Source organism: Rhinoraja longicauda, chromosome 17, assembly GCF_053455715.1.
Source record: "Rhinoraja longicauda isolate Sanriku21f chromosome 17, sRhiLon1.1, whole genome shotgun sequence".
NCBI lineage: Eukaryota > Metazoa > Chordata > Chondrichthyes > Rajiformes > Arhynchobatidae > Rhinoraja > Rhinoraja longicauda.
This window is the reverse complement of record NC_135969.1, coordinates 43,912,141-43,928,468: the sequence shown is the minus strand read 5'-3', so window position 1 is coordinate 43,928,468 and position 16,328 is coordinate 43,912,141. Positions and strand designations below refer to the sequence as shown.

The 16,328-nt window shown below is 45.5% G+C and overlaps 2 protein-coding genes across 8 annotated transcripts in view; one reads left to right on the top strand and one right to left on the bottom strand.

Moving 5' to 3' along the window:
* Positions 1–3,781, top strand: part of slmapa (sarcolemma associated protein a) — a 119,336-nt gene extending 115,555 nt beyond the window's left edge. For all 6 annotated transcript variants that reach the window (XM_078414596.1, XM_078414597.1, XM_078414594.1 and 3 more), the window contains one exon: positions 1,256–3,781. In XM_078414596.1, coding sequence (XP_078270722.1) covers positions 1,256–1,348 — 93 coding nt within the window. In that variant the 3' untranslated portion in view covers positions 1,349–3,781. The remainder of the gene's footprint in view (positions 1–1,255) is intronic.
* A 2,983-nt stretch (positions 3,782–6,764) lies between these two features.
* Positions 6,765–16,328, bottom strand: part of LOC144601668 (uncharacterized) — a 33,121-nt gene continuing 23,557 nt past the window's right edge. The window contains exons 7-10 of one of the 2 annotated variants that reach the window (XM_078413909.1): positions 15,895–15,960; positions 13,780–13,883; positions 11,422–11,580; positions 6,765–7,343 (exon numbers count right to left, since the gene is read on the bottom strand). In XM_078413909.1, coding sequence (XP_078270035.1) covers positions 6,968–7,343; positions 11,422–11,580; positions 13,780–13,883; positions 15,895–15,960 — 705 coding nt within the window. In that variant the 3' untranslated portion in view covers positions 6,765–6,967. The remainder of the gene's footprint in view (positions 7,344–11,421; positions 11,581–13,779; positions 13,884–15,894; positions 15,961–16,328) is intronic. The other variant, XM_078413910.1, reaches the window with a different exon arrangement.

The window sequence follows — 16,328 nt, the reverse complement described above, 5'->3', positions numbered from 1 at the left end:
CTGACTACGGGTGCTGTCTGTACAGAGTTTGTACGTTCTCCCCGTGACCTGTGTGGGTTTACTCCAAGAGCCCCGGTTCCCCCCCCCCCGCCCCCCCACACTACAAAGACGTGCAGGTTGGTGGGTTAATTGGCCCTCTGTAAATTGCTCTGAGTGCATATGGAACAGAGGGCCCATTAACCCACAGACTCGCACGCCTTTGGGAGCAAAACAGAGCACCCATATGTAACCCACACGATCACAGGGAGAACATGCAAACTCCACACAGATGGCACCCGAGGTCAGGATGGAACCCGGGTCTCTGGCGCTGTGAGGCAGCAGCTCTACCCGCTGCACCACTGATCATTGCCGCCTCTCACCATGATGTGCAGAGTGTTATGTTAGAGCCGTGCCCCTCCACAGTAATATAAACAAAGCACAAAAAGTAAGGAAATTTGTGTTTGGTAGATTATTTCTTTGTTGTAACAATGCTTCTTGGCAATAAATCTTATACCGTTGGAAAGCCTGTTTATTTCCCTTTTAAATGGTGCCACATTTGTAAGGAACATGCATTTGTGGGATGAGCAGCAGAGCTGAGTATATGGGTTGCGCCCATGAAAAATTTGCCAAATCTTCTCTGCCAATGCCAAACAGCTTATTCTGCCATTGACTCTTGTTCGGTGTTGTTTGGTGGATTGGATGATTGAAGTCTGAAGAAACAAGACATATTGGCAATTTAACAATTTATTCATTTAATAAACAGGAGCCACAGTAGCGTGTGGAAGAACCATACACAGCCATAACAGCCTGGCACCTCCTCCTCATGCTGGTCACCAGCCTGGTCACACACTGTTGTGGGATGGCATCCCATTCTTGTCAGCACCTGGGGGTACCAGAAGCTCAAAACAAGAGTCAATAGCAACAGCAGAATAAGCTGTTTGGCATTGGCAGAGAAGATTTGGCAAATTTTTCATGGGCGCAAACCATATACTCAGCTCTGCTGCTCATCCCACAAATGCATGTTCCTTACAAATGTGGCACCATTTAAAAGGGAAATAAACAGGCTTTTCAACGGTATAAGATTTATTGCCAAGAAGCATTGTTACAACAAAGAAATAATCTACCAAACACAAATTTCCTTACTTTTTGTGCTATGTTTATTTGGACTTGAACTTGTTTTACCCCAAGACGCTGTGTTTTTTTGTTGTTGTATTTTTTGGTGATGGTGGTGTACAAATTGCAAAGGTGACGTTTGTTTAAATTGTTTTATTTTCAGAATGCATTCATCAAGTGGATGCCAGTGATGGTGGTGCTGGTGGCAGTGACTGTCGTAGTGTTATATCCAGCATTGAACAGGGCCTCGCCCTGAACCTGCCTGATACGTCTCGAACCACAGAATGTCTCCCCATTGACTCTGCCTTCCTTTTAGCACAGGGGCAAACGGATCTGTTTTCATCCTTTTTACCTCTAACAAACACAGCTGTTTCAAAGCTCGACAGTAGGGTCTTTGCTTGAACTGTATAAAATGTAATTGTATATATAGAGAGAATAAAAATTGTGACTGGATTCTACTCTAGATAATGTTTTATTTGCAGTTTTCCATTATTTTTAAAAGGATTTGTTTGGGGTTATGTAAAGAGTAGTGGTAGCCTTAAGCAAGGCTTCTTGGTACCAAAATTTAAAGGAATGTGGAATTCAATTTGGTTTCACTTCTGAGTTCTGTTGTTTCCTTTAGCTGCAGTGGTACAACCCCACCAACTGATGCACACTGGCCCAGAGAGCACTTACTTTGTGGCAGGGACAGTCAACCTGCCATCCGTTTGATTCACCTACAACACACAATGTACTTTTCCATCCCCGCGTTACATTGCATAAATTAAACACAATGCTGTTGCGGGCAGTCACAGTGGCACAGCGGTAGAGTTGCTGCCTTACAGCGAATGCAGCGCCGGAGACCCGGGTTCCATCCCGACTACGGCTGCTGTCTGTGCGGAGTTTGTACGTTCTCCCTGTGACCTCCGTGGGTTTTCTCCGAGATCTTCGGTTTCCTCCCACACTCCAAAGACGTACAGGTTTGTAGGTTAATTGGCTTGGTAAATGTGTAAAATAAATGTTTTAAAATTGTCCCTAGTAGGAATAGGATAGTGTTAATGTGCGGGGATCGCTGGTCGGCGCGGACCCGGTGGGCCGAAAGGCCTGTTTAAGCTCTGTATCTCTAAACTATTGCAGGCCTTTCATGGAAGTTTAACTTCTCCTGAGTTTTAAACCTCCACTTTACTGAAGAGTTTGCAGGAACAGCCCAGAAAACTTGCATTCTACTCTTTATTATTCTTCCCCCCCCCCTCTCGCTCATAGTTGTTTTATTATTGATAACCATCAGAGTTGAGGGGAAACCCAGTGAAGGTAAGTGGATCACAAACCCTTCCAACATATCTCCAAACCCCTCTGTGCATCAGTTGGTGGGAAGCTGTGTATCGTAGGACTATAAGATAAAAGAACGAATGTTTGTTTGCGTTCCCTAAGATCAGGGATGTCTATGTTAGAGGCTGGCTGGAAATGATTCTGATGCACAGCTGTAAGCTCTTTGCTCAGATGTTAGCCCTGTCTGGGACTCGAGTCTGCAATCACACAGCAGTGGAATGCTCCTGCTGCCTTAATCACTACATTCCCTGGACCAACCTTAATCAGACAGCTGACATGTTGACTCTAGGAGTCACTCCAGCAAGCACTTTGTTTTGGAGCAAAAGACAGGAGAAAATGGATCATCGTCACCTTGATTTTTGTTTCACGAATCTTAGCCAGAATGAGTTGGAAATTGCCTTATTTGAAAAAAAAACTAATTCAATTTTTTACATTTTCAACCACAGAATGTTGTTGCAATTGTACAATGTAAAATGACAAGTGTTGGTACAAGATTCCGTAGTCAATCGAATGAAAGAGAACTCTTTAAAATAAAGTCTAGGGGGAAAAAAAACTGCAGATGCTGGTTAAAATCGAAGGTAGACACACAAAATGCTGGAGTAATTCAGCGGGTCAGGCAGCATCTCGGGAGAGAAGGAATGGGTGACTTTTCGGGTCAAGTCCCTTCTTTGGACTGATGTCAGGGGAGGGGGCAGAACTTTATCAGTCTAAAGTAGGGTCTCGACCCAAAACGTCACCCATTCCTTCTCTCCCGGGATGCTGCCTGACCCGCTGAGTTACTCCAGCATTTTGTGTGTCTGCTTTCGATTTTAATCAGCATCTGCAGTTTTTTTTGTACACTTTAAAATAAAGCTTGTTTCAGATATTCTTGATGGTAAAAATCAATCGATCTTCAAGAACATATTGACAAATCTGTTATTATAATTTATCTTGAGCACATGAAGGGTGAATGTCGGGTTAATTGGGTGTCCCTATCATCTTGGGATTTTTTTTTGTTTAAATGGGTGTGGGGGGGAAAGGAACACTTGTCCACCTGGAAACAAAACTGCTCAAAAGTTTGTCAGTCTGAGCAAATGTTTAAATGATTATGAAGCTATGATATCCCAGCTCAGCTGCGCTCACACACAATAACACACACACACACACACACACACACACTCTCTCACACGCCAGTGATTCTTGGTACCTCCTGTATATAGGTTGTTTGCAAATATTGTTCTGATATGCTGAATTGCAGAAATGAATTTTTTAAAGTTAAATAATTGTTTTAAATCTATTTTGTAAAAAAGGTTGAAAAGTCAAGTAGAATTTCTGGAGTACAAATTAAAGTATTTGCACTAACATATGTGATGTGCATGATTTAATAAAATAAAGGTTTGCTCTCCCATTGTGCATTTGAGTTTATTGCTTGGAGAAGATGCATAGATGTGAAAATATATATATAGCTTTCTGTCTGCAATAACCTTTCTTGTATTCTTGCATGGTCTGGGCGTAACTGCAACGAGCAGCATTTAATGTCAATTTCAAATTCTCTTTAGACTTAGGGTGGCACGGTGGCGCAGCGGTAGAGTTGCTGCCTTACAGCAAATGCGGTGCCGGAGACCCAGGTTCCATCCTGACTACGGGTGCTGTCTGTACGGAGTTTGTACGTTCTCCCCGTGACCTGCTTGGGTTTTCTCCGAGATCTTCAGTTTCCTCCTGCACTCCAAAGACGTGCAGGTTTGTAGGTTAATTGGCTTGGTAAATGTAAAAAATGTCTCTAGTGGTAGTGGGTATAGGATAGTGTTAATGTGCAGGGATCGCTGGTCGGCGCGGACCCGGTGGGTCGAAAGGGCCTGTTTCCACGCTGTATCTCTAAACTAAAACTAAACTTTTAGACTTTTGAGATACAAGCCCTTTGGCCCACCGAGTCAGCGCCGACCAGCGATCATCCTGTACACTAGCACTCAGAAGGCAGCGGAGGCCAATTCGCTGAATGCATTCAAGAGAGCTAGATAGAGCTTTTAAGGATAGCAGGAGTTCAGCATCCACAATCAGTAATCCGTGCCTGCCTTGCCCCCATATCCCTTGATTCCGCTAACCCTCTTTTAAATTCATCCAATGAACTGGCCTCCACTGCCTTCTGTGGCAGAGAATCCCACAAATTCACAATTCTCTGGGTGAAAAAGTTTTTTCTCACCTCAGTTTTAAATGGCCTCCCCTTTATTCTTAGACTGTGGCCCTTGGTTCTGGACTCCCCCAACATTGGGAACATTTTTCCAGTAACTAGCTTGTCCAGTCCTTTTATAATTTTATACGTTTCTATAAGATCCCCTCTCATCCTTCTAAATTCCAGTGAATACAAGCCTAGTCTTCCCAATCTTTCCTCATATGACAGTCCCGCCATCCCGGAGATTAACCTTGTGCACCTACGCTGCACTGCCTCAATAGCAAGGACGTCCTTCCTCAAACTGCACACAATACTCCAGATGTGGTCTCACCAGGGCCCTGTACAACTGCAGAAGGACCTCTTTACTCCGAAACTCAAATCAGTTCAGTTCAAAAGCTCACTCCTGTTTGAAACACAAATTACCAGCAAGAAATTGACATTCCATCTTTCCCACTGCTTTAGAAAAACATTGATCTAAAAGCTAGATCTAAAACTAGATTAAAGCTTGAACTAAAAGCCTTGCCCACAGAATTGACTAACTTCACTCTCTCCTCTATCTGATGGAGGCAGATACCATAGTGGTGTTTGGACGATAGATCGGGTGGCGTCCTGTCCAGCACCATCATTGTGGGCCGAAGGGCCTGTTGTGCTACACTGTTCCATGTTCAATATTCTGCATTCAAACATTTTACACTATTAATATCTTTGCTCTTCACAGGAAATTGAATGACTGCTCCCCTCTGTTCTGTCGGCCGATGTGTAAAGTGTGGGGAAGGTTGGTACTTTGTAAATCACCAAGGGTTCAAACTCTGAGTTTCACATCTGTTCTACAAAGTCTGCTCGGAGAGGGGGTGAAAGGCAGTTGAGACAATTAACTGCTGAATAGACTTGTGGCTCTCAGTAATTCCAGTAGTTATAACTGAGGGAATTACCGCAGTGATTTGTCGGGCAAAGACCCGTCAAGGCATCTGATGCCACTGGTTTGATAGCCCTGGCTTTTGTTTTAAGACTGTGTGTGTGTGTGCGTGCGCGCGTGTGTGTACGTAACAAAGGCTGATAGTAGGGGTCGCCAACCGTCACGTATTAGCTGGGACTCCCCCTATTTTAGGCTAAATTGGTTTGTCCCGTACGGGACCGCCCTTGTCCCGTATTAGCAGGGTTGCCAACTTCCTCACTCCCAAATAAGGGACAAAGGGTGACGTCACCCAGCCAGCGTTTGCTATGCAACCCGCCTCCCCACCCGGGCGGCCGCCATCAGTGGAGCGGGAGCACGTGGCCGCTGGCTGGGTGAGGTCACGTGGGGCGGTGACGTCACCTTTTGTCCCTTCTTTGGGAGTGAGAAAGTTGGCAACCTTACTAATACGGGACAAGGGCAGTCTTATACGGGACAAACCAATTTAGCCCAAAATACGGGATGTCCCGGCTAATACGGGACGGTTGGCAACCCTAACTGTGTGTGTGTGTGTATATGTAACAAAGGCTGATAGGTTTGTGCTAAATACAAGGCTTTGAATTTGACTTTGAGCCTGAAAGAATAGTAAAGGCTTGGATCGAGTGGATGTGGAGAGGATCTCTGGAGGAAAAGGATGGGTGACGTCTCGGGTCGGGAGAACTGGCTGGTTGGTTTCACTGCAGTCAGTGCACAGAGGGTGGTGAATCTGTGGGATTCATTGCCACAGAAGGTTGTGGAGGCCAAGTCAGTGGATATTTTTAAGGCAGAGATAGATAGATTCTTGATCTGTACAGGTGTCAGAGGTTATGGGAAGAAGGCAGGAGAATGTGGTCAGGAGGGAGAGAGAGAGAGATCAGCCACGATTGAATGGCAGAGTAGACTTGATGGGCTGAATGGCCTCATTCTGCTGCTATTCCTTATGAGCGGCACGGTGGAGTAGCTGCCTTACAGCGTCAGAGACGTGGGTTCGATCCTGACTACGGGTGCTGACTGTATGGAGTTTGCACGTTCTCCCCGTGCCCGCGTGGGTTTTCTCCGGGTACTCTGTTTCCCCCCATCTTCCAAAGGCATGCAGGTTTGTAGGTTAATTGGCTTCTGTAAATTGTCCCTGGTGTGTTGGACTGAACTAGTGTTTGTTGATCGGCCTGCCTGGACTTGGTGGGCCCAAAGAGCGTGTTTCCACGTTGTATCTCAAAACTAAACAAGACTGAATGGTATACAAGTTTATTGATAATTATTGGAGTATAATATTCATTTCTCAGGAATATATTTATTATACAGGTAATCTAACGTGAAAAAAATTATCATCCAAAAATTTTACCACCTCTTGTTCAAAGTTCCCATTTTAGTCTGAAGAAGGGTCTCGACCCGAAACGTCACCCATTCCTTCTCTCCAGAGATGCTGCCTGACCCGCTGAGTTACTCCAGCATTCTGTGTCGACCTTCCCATTTTAGTTTATATTTATTTATACCTTGGTTTCATTCATGACAGTAAATGGACGGAACGGTAGAATGCTTTGGCGAAAGTTCTGCCTCCTGGAAATGCAGCTAAAATAATGATCGATCTCTTGTTCAGTTATTCCAAAGTCCATGTCCCCACGCAGTGCGCCCCACTCTGTTTCGCTGTCCACAAACTCTTCTCCTTCCTGTGGGCCATGCACGTTGCAGTAGGCAGAACGTGGCCTCTGCTGAGGGTAATCTGGAATCGCCAGGTCCATGTGCTCCAGGTTCAGGAGGTCCTGCTCTGTCCACGGGATAGCTGGGGACGGATGGCTCCACAGGGCTTCTGCTCTGCGTGACAACGTTTGATGGTCTTCCAAAACGTGGTCCAGGCAGGTACAACTTTTGCAAAGGGATAGGATTAATATTTAAAGGAGTGCAAGTAGAGTCAGAGTGATACAGTGTGGAAACAGGCCCTTCATAGAGTCACAGAGTGATACAGTGTGGAAACAGGCCCTTCATAGAGTCACAGAGTGATACAGTGTGGAAACAGACCCTTCATAGAGTCACAGGGTGATACAGTGTGGAAACAGGCCCTTCATAGAGTCACAGGGTGATACAGTGTGGAAACAGGCCCTTCATAGAGTCACAGGGTGATACAGTGTGGAAACAGGCCCTTCGGCCCAACTCGCCCACACCGGCCAACATGTTCCAGCTACAGTGGTCCCTGCGCATGGTCCATCTCCCTCCAAACTTGCCCTATCCATGTACCTGTCTAACTGTTTCTTAAACGATGGGATAGTCCAATAATAATAATAATAATAATAATAATAATAATAATAATGAATGCAAACAACCTTTAGAAAAGAGGCGAGGAGAAATTTCTTTAGTCAATAGACAATAGACAATAGGTGCAGGAGTAGGCCATTCAGCCCTTCGAGCCAGCACCGCCATTCAATGCGATCATGGCTGATCACTCTCAATCAGTACCCCGTTCCTGCCTTCTCCCCATACCCCCTCACTCCGCTATCCTTAAGAGCTCTATCCAGCTCTCTCTTGAAAGCATCCAACGAACTGGCCTCCACTGCCTTCTGAGGCAGAGAATTCCACACCTTCACCACTCTCTGACTGAAAAAGTTCTTCCTCGTCTCCGTTCTAAATGGCCTACCCCTTATTCTTAAACTGTGGCCCCTTGTTCTGGACTCCCCCAACATTGGGAACATGTTTCCTGCCTCTAATGTGTCCAATCCCCTAATTATCTTATATGTTTCAATAAGATCCCCCCTCATCCTTCTAAATTCCAGTGTATACAAGCCCAATCGCTCCAGCCTTTCAACATACAACAGTCCCGCCATTCCGGGAATTAACCTAGTGAACCTACGCTGCACGCCCTCTATAGTAAGAATATCCTTCCTCAAATTTGGAGACCAAAACTGCACACAGTACTCCAGGTGCGGTCTCACCAGGGCCCGGTACAACTGTAGAAGGACCTCTTTGCTCCTATACTCAACTCCTCTTGTTATGAAGGCCAACATTCCATTGGCTTTCTTCACTGCCTGCTGTACCTGCATGCTTCCTTTCATTGACTGATGCACTAGGACACCCAGATCTCGTTGAACTCCCCCTCCTCCTAACTTGACACCATTCAGATAATAATCTGCCTTTCTATTCTTACTTCCAAAGTGAATAACCTCACACTTATCTACATTAAACTGCATCTGCCATGTATCCGCCCACTCACACAACCTGTCCAAGTCACCCTGCAGCCTTATTGCATCTTCCTCACAATTCACACTACCCCCCAGCTTAGTATCATCTGCAAATTTGCTAATGGTACTTTTAATCCCTTCGTCTAAGTCATTAATGTATATCGTAAATAGCTGGGGTCCCAGCACCGAACCTTGCGGTACCCCACTGGTCACTGCCTGCCATTCCGAAAGGGACCCATTTATCCCCACTCTTTGCTTTCTGTCTGTCAACCAATTTTCTATCCATGTCAGTACCCTACCCCCAATACCATGTGCCCTAATTTTGCCCACTAATCTCCTATGTGGGACCTTGTCGAAGGCTTTCTGAAAGTCGAGGTACACCACATCCACTGACTCTCCCCTGTCAATTTTCCTAGTTACATCCTCAAAAAATTCCAGTAGATTTGTCCAGCATGATTTCCCCTTCGTTAATCCATGCTGACTCGGAATGATCCTGTTACTGTTATCCAAATGCTTAGCAATTTCGTCTTTTATAATTAACTCCAGCATCTTCCCCACCACTGATGTCAGACTAACTGGTCTATAATTACCCGTTTTCTCTCTCCCTCCTTTCTTAAAAAGTGGGATAACATTTGCTATCCTCCAATCCACAGGAACTGATCCTGAATCTATAGAACATTGAAAAATGATCTCCAATGCTTCCACTATTTCTAGAGCCACCTCCTTAAGTACCCTGGGATGCAGACCATCAGGCCCTGGGGATTTATCAGCCTTCAGTCCCATCAGTCTACCCAAAACCATTTCCTGCCTAACGTGGATTTCCTTCAGTTCCTCCATCACCCTAGGTTCTCCGGCCCCTAGAACATTTGGGAGATTGTGTGTATCTTCCTCAGTGAAGACAGATCCAAAGTAACGGTTTAACTCGTCTGCCATTTCTTTGTTCCCCATAATAAATTCCCCTGTTTCTGTCTTCAAGGGACCCACATTTGCCTTGACTATTTTTTTCCTCTTCACGTACCTAAAAAAACTTTTGCTATCCTCCTTTATATTATTGGCTAGTTTACCCTCGTACCTCATCTTTTCTCCCCGTATTGCCTTTTTAGTTAACTTTTGTTGCTCTTTAAAAGAGTCCAATCCTCTGTCTTCCCACTCTTCTTTGCTATGTTATACTTCCTCTCCTTAATTTTTATGCTGTCCCTGACTTCCCTCGTCAGCCACAGGTGTCTCTTACTCCCCTTAGAGTCTTTCCACCTCTTTGGAATAAATTGATCCTGCAACCTCTGCATTATTCCCAGGAATACCTGCCATTGCTGTTCTACCGTCTTCCCTGCTAGGGCCTCCTTCCAGTCAATTTTGGCCAGCTCCTGCCTCATGCCTCTGTAATCCCCTTTGCTATACTGTAATACTGACACTTCCGATTTTCCCTTCTGCCTTTCCATTTGCAGAGTAAAACTTATCATGTTGTGATCACTGCCTCCTAAAGGCTCTTTTACCTCTAGTCCCCTTATCAGATCAGGATCATTACACAATCAGTCAGAGAGTGGTGAACATGTGGAATTCAGTGCCACGGACGGCTGTGGAGGCCAAGTCAGTGGATATTTTTAAGGTAGAGATTGACAGATTCTTGATCAGTGCGGGTGTCAGGGATTACGGGGAGAAGGCAGGAGAATGGGGTTAGGAGGGAGAGATAGATCAGCCATGATTGAATGGCGGAGTAAACTTGATGGGCCGAATGGCCTAATTCTGCTCCTATAAGTTATGAACTTATAAATAACAACACATTTTCAGTGCAAAGTTGTTAATGTAACCTGCTTGTAATGTAAAATGAAATGCTTATCCAAATTCCAAGATACAATATTGGGTATATTATGTTCTTGGGATATCTATATTCTTGGAAGCACTGAAATGAATCCTTCTACTTTTTAAAAATTAGTTATACATGCTAAAACATATGTAAACATGGATAGGCTTGTGGGGTGGAGGGGGGGTTGGACCAAACGCAGGCAGGTGGGACTAGTGGAGATGGGACATGTTGGTCGGTGTGGGCAAGTTGCGCCTAAGGGCCTGTTTCCACACTGTGACGATGATGACTAACTGTGCATTGGGTTGGATAGTGTTCACTGGTCCTCCCATGGCAAGTGTACTACAGTACATGACTGAACGTTCTCTCCACAGATGCTGCCTGAACCACTGAGTTCCTCCAGCACTGTGTGTTTTACTCAAGATTCCAGAGTCTGCAGTTCCTTCCTACAAAGTATGTGGCGTGTTCGATACTGATTTGCTTATCCAAATGCCAAGTTGGAATATTGGGTATATTTTATATAGTGTTGGTGTGCGGAGATCGCCGGTCAGTGCAGACTCGGTGGGCCGAAGGGTCTGTTTCCGCGCTGTATCTCTAAGCTAAACTAAACTAAAAGATGCTGCCTGAACCACCGAGTTCCTCCAGTTCCTCTTGAGTTTTACTCAAGACCCCAGCATCTGCAGTTCATTGTGGTTCATCTGCACTATGGTGTGTTAGATACTATTTGGGAAAAAACATTAAGGATCTCAACTGATCGAGCCACGTTGAGGTTCCTCTCAATAACACTACCACAGTGCACTGCAACTGCCTGACATGATTTCATAGAGTACTTACATCTGGGCAAGAACAGAGTCTCACGTTTTGGCTAAAGCATTGGGAAATGTGTGTGTGTATGTGTGTGGTCTCGTAAAGAATATGAGGAGCTGGTGAAAAGGGATAGAGTGCCCACTCGTTTGTTGAACAAACTTACCTCAGGGAGCCGTTCAGCACTAGCGGATAATTGGAAAAATGGGAAATGTGCTGGTTGCCATGGCGACAGGCTATTCTGCTCCTTCTGTGGCCTATTGCTCCTGGCATCCTCTCCCACTCTGCTCTGGATGCCTGGCTCTCCAACTGAGCGTTCAGCTTTCTAAGGAAGATGCAAAAGAGTTTTTGAAGAAGGGTCTCGATCCGAAACGTCACCCATTCCTTCTCTCCAGAGATGCTGCCTGACCCGCTGAGATACTCCAGCACTCTGTGAAACGTCACCTATCCACGTTCTCCACAGATGCTGCCCGACCCGCTGAGTTACTCCAGCACTCTGTGAAACGTCACCTATCCACGTTCTCCACAGATGCTGCCTGACCCGCTGAGTGACTCCAGCATTTTGTGGCTATTCTTAATATCGGACAATGAGGCAGTCGGCAATAGCAAACTCATTCTCTGGAGCGTGTGCAGATATTATTGTGGAGTACAACAGAACATTCAGTCACAGACTTTTCTTTCTGTAAACAAATAATTATTATAACATGTACATCAAATCATTGCTTGGGCAGCTTGCAAACCAGCGGTATGATTATTGATTTCTCTAACTTCAAGTAACCCTGGCATCCCCTCTCTCTCCGTCTCTCCCCCACCCAATTCATTATTCGAGGCTCAAAGTGGTCTTGTTGAGTCTCTTTATCTGTAACTCGTTTTCACCTAGCCCACAGCTAACTATGGCCTGTTTCCTCTATCATCGTCACTTTTTTGCATATCTTTCATTCATTAGTTCTATATCTCACTATATCACCGTCTCTGTCTCTCATTTCCCTTTCCCCTGACTCTCAGTGTGAAGAAGGGTCTCGACCCGAAACGTCACCTATTCCTTTTCTCCAGAGATGCTGCCTGACCTGTTGTTACTCCAACGTTTCTGTGTCTATCTTCGGTTTAAACCGGCAACTGCAGTTCCACCCGGAGCTGCACTGATATCCTTGAAGACATCAGAAAATAGTCAGCCCCCACTGACACGTTTCAGGTGAAAGATGGTGATCGGAACAATGAATAGATTGGTGAAAAGCACCAGTGGATGCACACTTTAATGACACAGCATGGAAACGGGCCCTTCTGCCCACCACGCCCATGCCGGCCCGTTCACACTAGTTCCATGTTATCCCACTTTCTCATCCACTCCCTGCACACCAGGGACTGTTTACAGCGGGCCGATTAACCTGCACAGCCGCACGTCTTTGGAGTGTGGGAGGAAACCGGAGCATTCATTACAAACCCAGGGAGACAGACACAAAGTGCTGGAGTAACTCAGCGGGTCAGGCAGCTTCGCTGGAGAACATGGATAGGTGACGTTTCACAGAGTGCTGGAGTAACTCAGCGGGTCAGGCAGCTTCTCTGGAGAACATGGATAGGTGACGTTTCACAGAGTGTTGGAGTAACTCAGCGGGTCAGGCAGCATCTGTGGAAAGAAGGAATGGGAGACATTTCGGGTCAAGAACGTGCAAACTCCACACAGACAGCGTGGTCAGGATCGAACCCGGGTCTCTGGCACTGTGAGGCAGTGGCTTTACCAGCCGTGCCACTTGTATTTTTAAAATACTGCTTCCAGTACAGATTGCTGTTCTGAGTTCATTCAAGTTAAACTCAGTAGCACTTCGAATAAAGGAATATATACAAGACCTAAATTCTCCATTTGCTGCAGAATACTGTGCTCTCTTGTTCTTGAGCGCAGACCTGGTTGCATATATTGTCAAACACCACCAGGGGGAACTGTATTTGATGTCCTCAATTCTGAAGAAGGGTCCCGGCACGAAACGTCACCTATCCATGTTCTCCAAAGTTCACATGTCGTATGTTGAAAGAATGGAGCAACTGGGCTTGTAATCACTGGAATTTAGAAGGATGAGAGGGGATCGTATTGAAACATATAAGATCATTGAGGGATTGGACAGGCTAGAGGCAGGAAATGTGTTCCCAATGTTGGGGGAGTCCAGAACCAGGGGTCACAGTTTAAGAATAGTTTAGTGGTAGAGTTGCTGCCTGACAATGCTTGCACTCCAGAGACCTGGTTTTGATCCTGACTACGGGCGCTGTCTGTACGGAGTTTGTACGTTCTCCCCGTGACCGCGTAGCTTTTCTCCGAGATCTTCGGTTTCCTCCCACACTCCAAAGACTTAAAGGTTTGTAGGTTAATTGGCTTGGTAAATGTAAAAATTGTCCCTAGTGGGTGTAGGATAGTGTTAATGTACGGGGATCGCTGTTCGGCGCGGACCCGGTGGGTCGAAAGGGCCTGTTTCTGCGCTGTATCTCTACACTAAAGATGTATCACAAATGAAAGGAGAATTATTATATTTCTTACCTTCTTTTCCTGCAGTCAAACAGAATAAATCCACTGGCAGCTGCATATCCCAATAAGCCGAGCAAGGGCCACAGAATGGAGTTTACTGCCATTCCCAGGGTCAGCTGGAAGGTTGATGTTATCAATAATAATATGAGAAACATAAGAAAAATAATTAACAACATATGTTCACAATGATTTAACATGCCAGCGGTTTCACCAGAATTTGTAGTTTTGTTTTATTAGAACATGGAACAATAGATCACAGGAACAGGCCTTTCGGCCCACAATCTTGCACTGAACGTTATTCCCTTTAACCTGTATCTGTACACGGTGGACAGCCCGATTGTAATCATGTGTTGTCTGTCCACTGACTGGTTAGCACGCAACAAAAAGCTATTCGTTGTACCTCGGTACACGTGACAATGGACCAAACTAAAAAAAAATCTAAAACTACGTCGATGCAGAGCATGACGCCACGATAAACTAATCTCCGCTGCCTGCAAGTGATCTATTCCCTGCAAGTGATCTATTCCCTGCACGTGATCTATTCCCTGCATATCCATGCGCACATCCAAAAGCCTCTTGCACGCCACCATCGCATGTACCTCCACGCCCATCCCTGGCGGTGTGTTCCAGGCCCCCACCACCCTCTGTGTGAAATGACCTTCCCTGCAACACCTCCTGTAATCTTTGTCCCTCTCACCTCAAAACCATGCCCACTAATCTTTGACATTCCCCCCCTAAGAAACAAGGAATATGACCGTTCGCAGGGTATAGGAGTATAATTAGGCCATTCGGCCCATCGGGTCCACTCCACTATTCAATCATGGCTGATCTCTGCCACCTAACCCCATTTTCCTGCCTTCTCCCCATCACCCTTGACACCCATTCCCATCAAGAATTTGTCTATATCTCTGCCTTAAAAATATCCATTGACTTGGCCTCCACAGCCCTCTGTGGCAATGAGTTCCACTGTCTAACTTTCATAGAGTCATAGAGCACAAAGTTGAGGCCCTTTGACTCGATTTTCCCACGCTGACCAAGATGTCCCATCTACACTAGTCCAACCTACCTGCATTTGGCCCATATCTCTCTCAACCTGTCCTATCCATGTACCTGTCCAAACGCCTTTTAAATGTTATAAAAAGCAACTGCAGTCTATAAGTTTAATCCAAAGATAGACACAAAATGTCTGTAGAAGGGTCCCGACCCAATACGTTACCAACCCATGTTCTCCAGAGATGCTGCCTGACCCGCTGAGTTACTCCAGCACTCTGTGAAACGTCACCTATCCATGTTCTCCACAGATGCTGCCTGACCCACTGAGGTACTCCAGCACTCTGTGAAACGTCACCTGTCCATGTTCTCCACAGGTGCTGCCTGACCCGCTGAGTTACTCCAGCACTCTGTGAAACGTTACCTATCCATGTTCTCCAGAGATGCTGCCTGACCCGCTGAGTTACTCCAGCATTTTGGGTCTATCTTTTTAATTATTGTTTGGCGATCGTTGTAATCCAATGTTTACAGAATTCTGACATTCTTTGCTGCATCGATGTCACGATTAAATTGGGTACATATGTTTCTGAGACATGTAAAAACAAGCTCTTGCAGCAGTCTGCTGCAAGTGTCTGGTACACAGAACATTGAACTGTCAGTGGAGTTTCCAATGAAACTTCGCACATTGCTGTTCCAGGCCATTGCCAACACAAATTTCCTTTCATTCTTACATCATTTCCAATGTGTTTTCCCTCGATTGTTTAACTGGGTCCTTGGACATAAGTACTATCCTTGCATAGCGATGAAAGTATTTGTGCCTTTGGCTTCCTGCGCACCAGAGGCCTTGTGTTTCCCGAACATCTGTTCTCACGTGAAGGAATTATTTCCGAAAATACAATCCGTTTCCTTGTATTTCCACCAGAAAAATAGAACTCTGCGAGGAATTTCCCCGAGGTTGGTTTTGATATCGGTGGCGACTTTGAGTAAGCTGTTTCTAATGCTTTTGTTTCAAAAGCACTCGAAACAGCTTACTCAAAGTTGCCACCGATCTCAAAACCAACCTCGGGGAAATTCCTCACAGAGTTCTATTTTTCTGGTGGAAATACGAGAAAACGGATTGTACCGTACAATATGTACCTGCTTTCTCCTGATCACCTGGTGTGGATTGGTGGGGTTGTAGAAACAGGGAGAGGTGGTGTTAATCTGGAATCGAACAGAACAAGTAATGCAGATCATCAATCAGATATTGTACGGTACAATACTTTCAACATTGTAGGGGAAAAAAACTGGAGATGCTGGTTTAAATCGGAGGTAGACACAAAATGCTGGAGTATCTCAGCGGGTCAGGCAGCATCTCTTGAGAGAAGGAATGGGTGACGTTTCGGGTCGAGATGATTCTTCAGTCTGAAGAAGGGTCTCGACCCGAAACGTCACCCATTCCTTCTTTCCCGAGATGCTGCCTGACCCGCTGAGATACTCCAGCATTTTGTGTCTACTATCAACATTGTTATTGGTTGTGTGTTTGTATTTATATTATTAGGGGGGGGGGAAGGTACAAAACAAGAGACAGA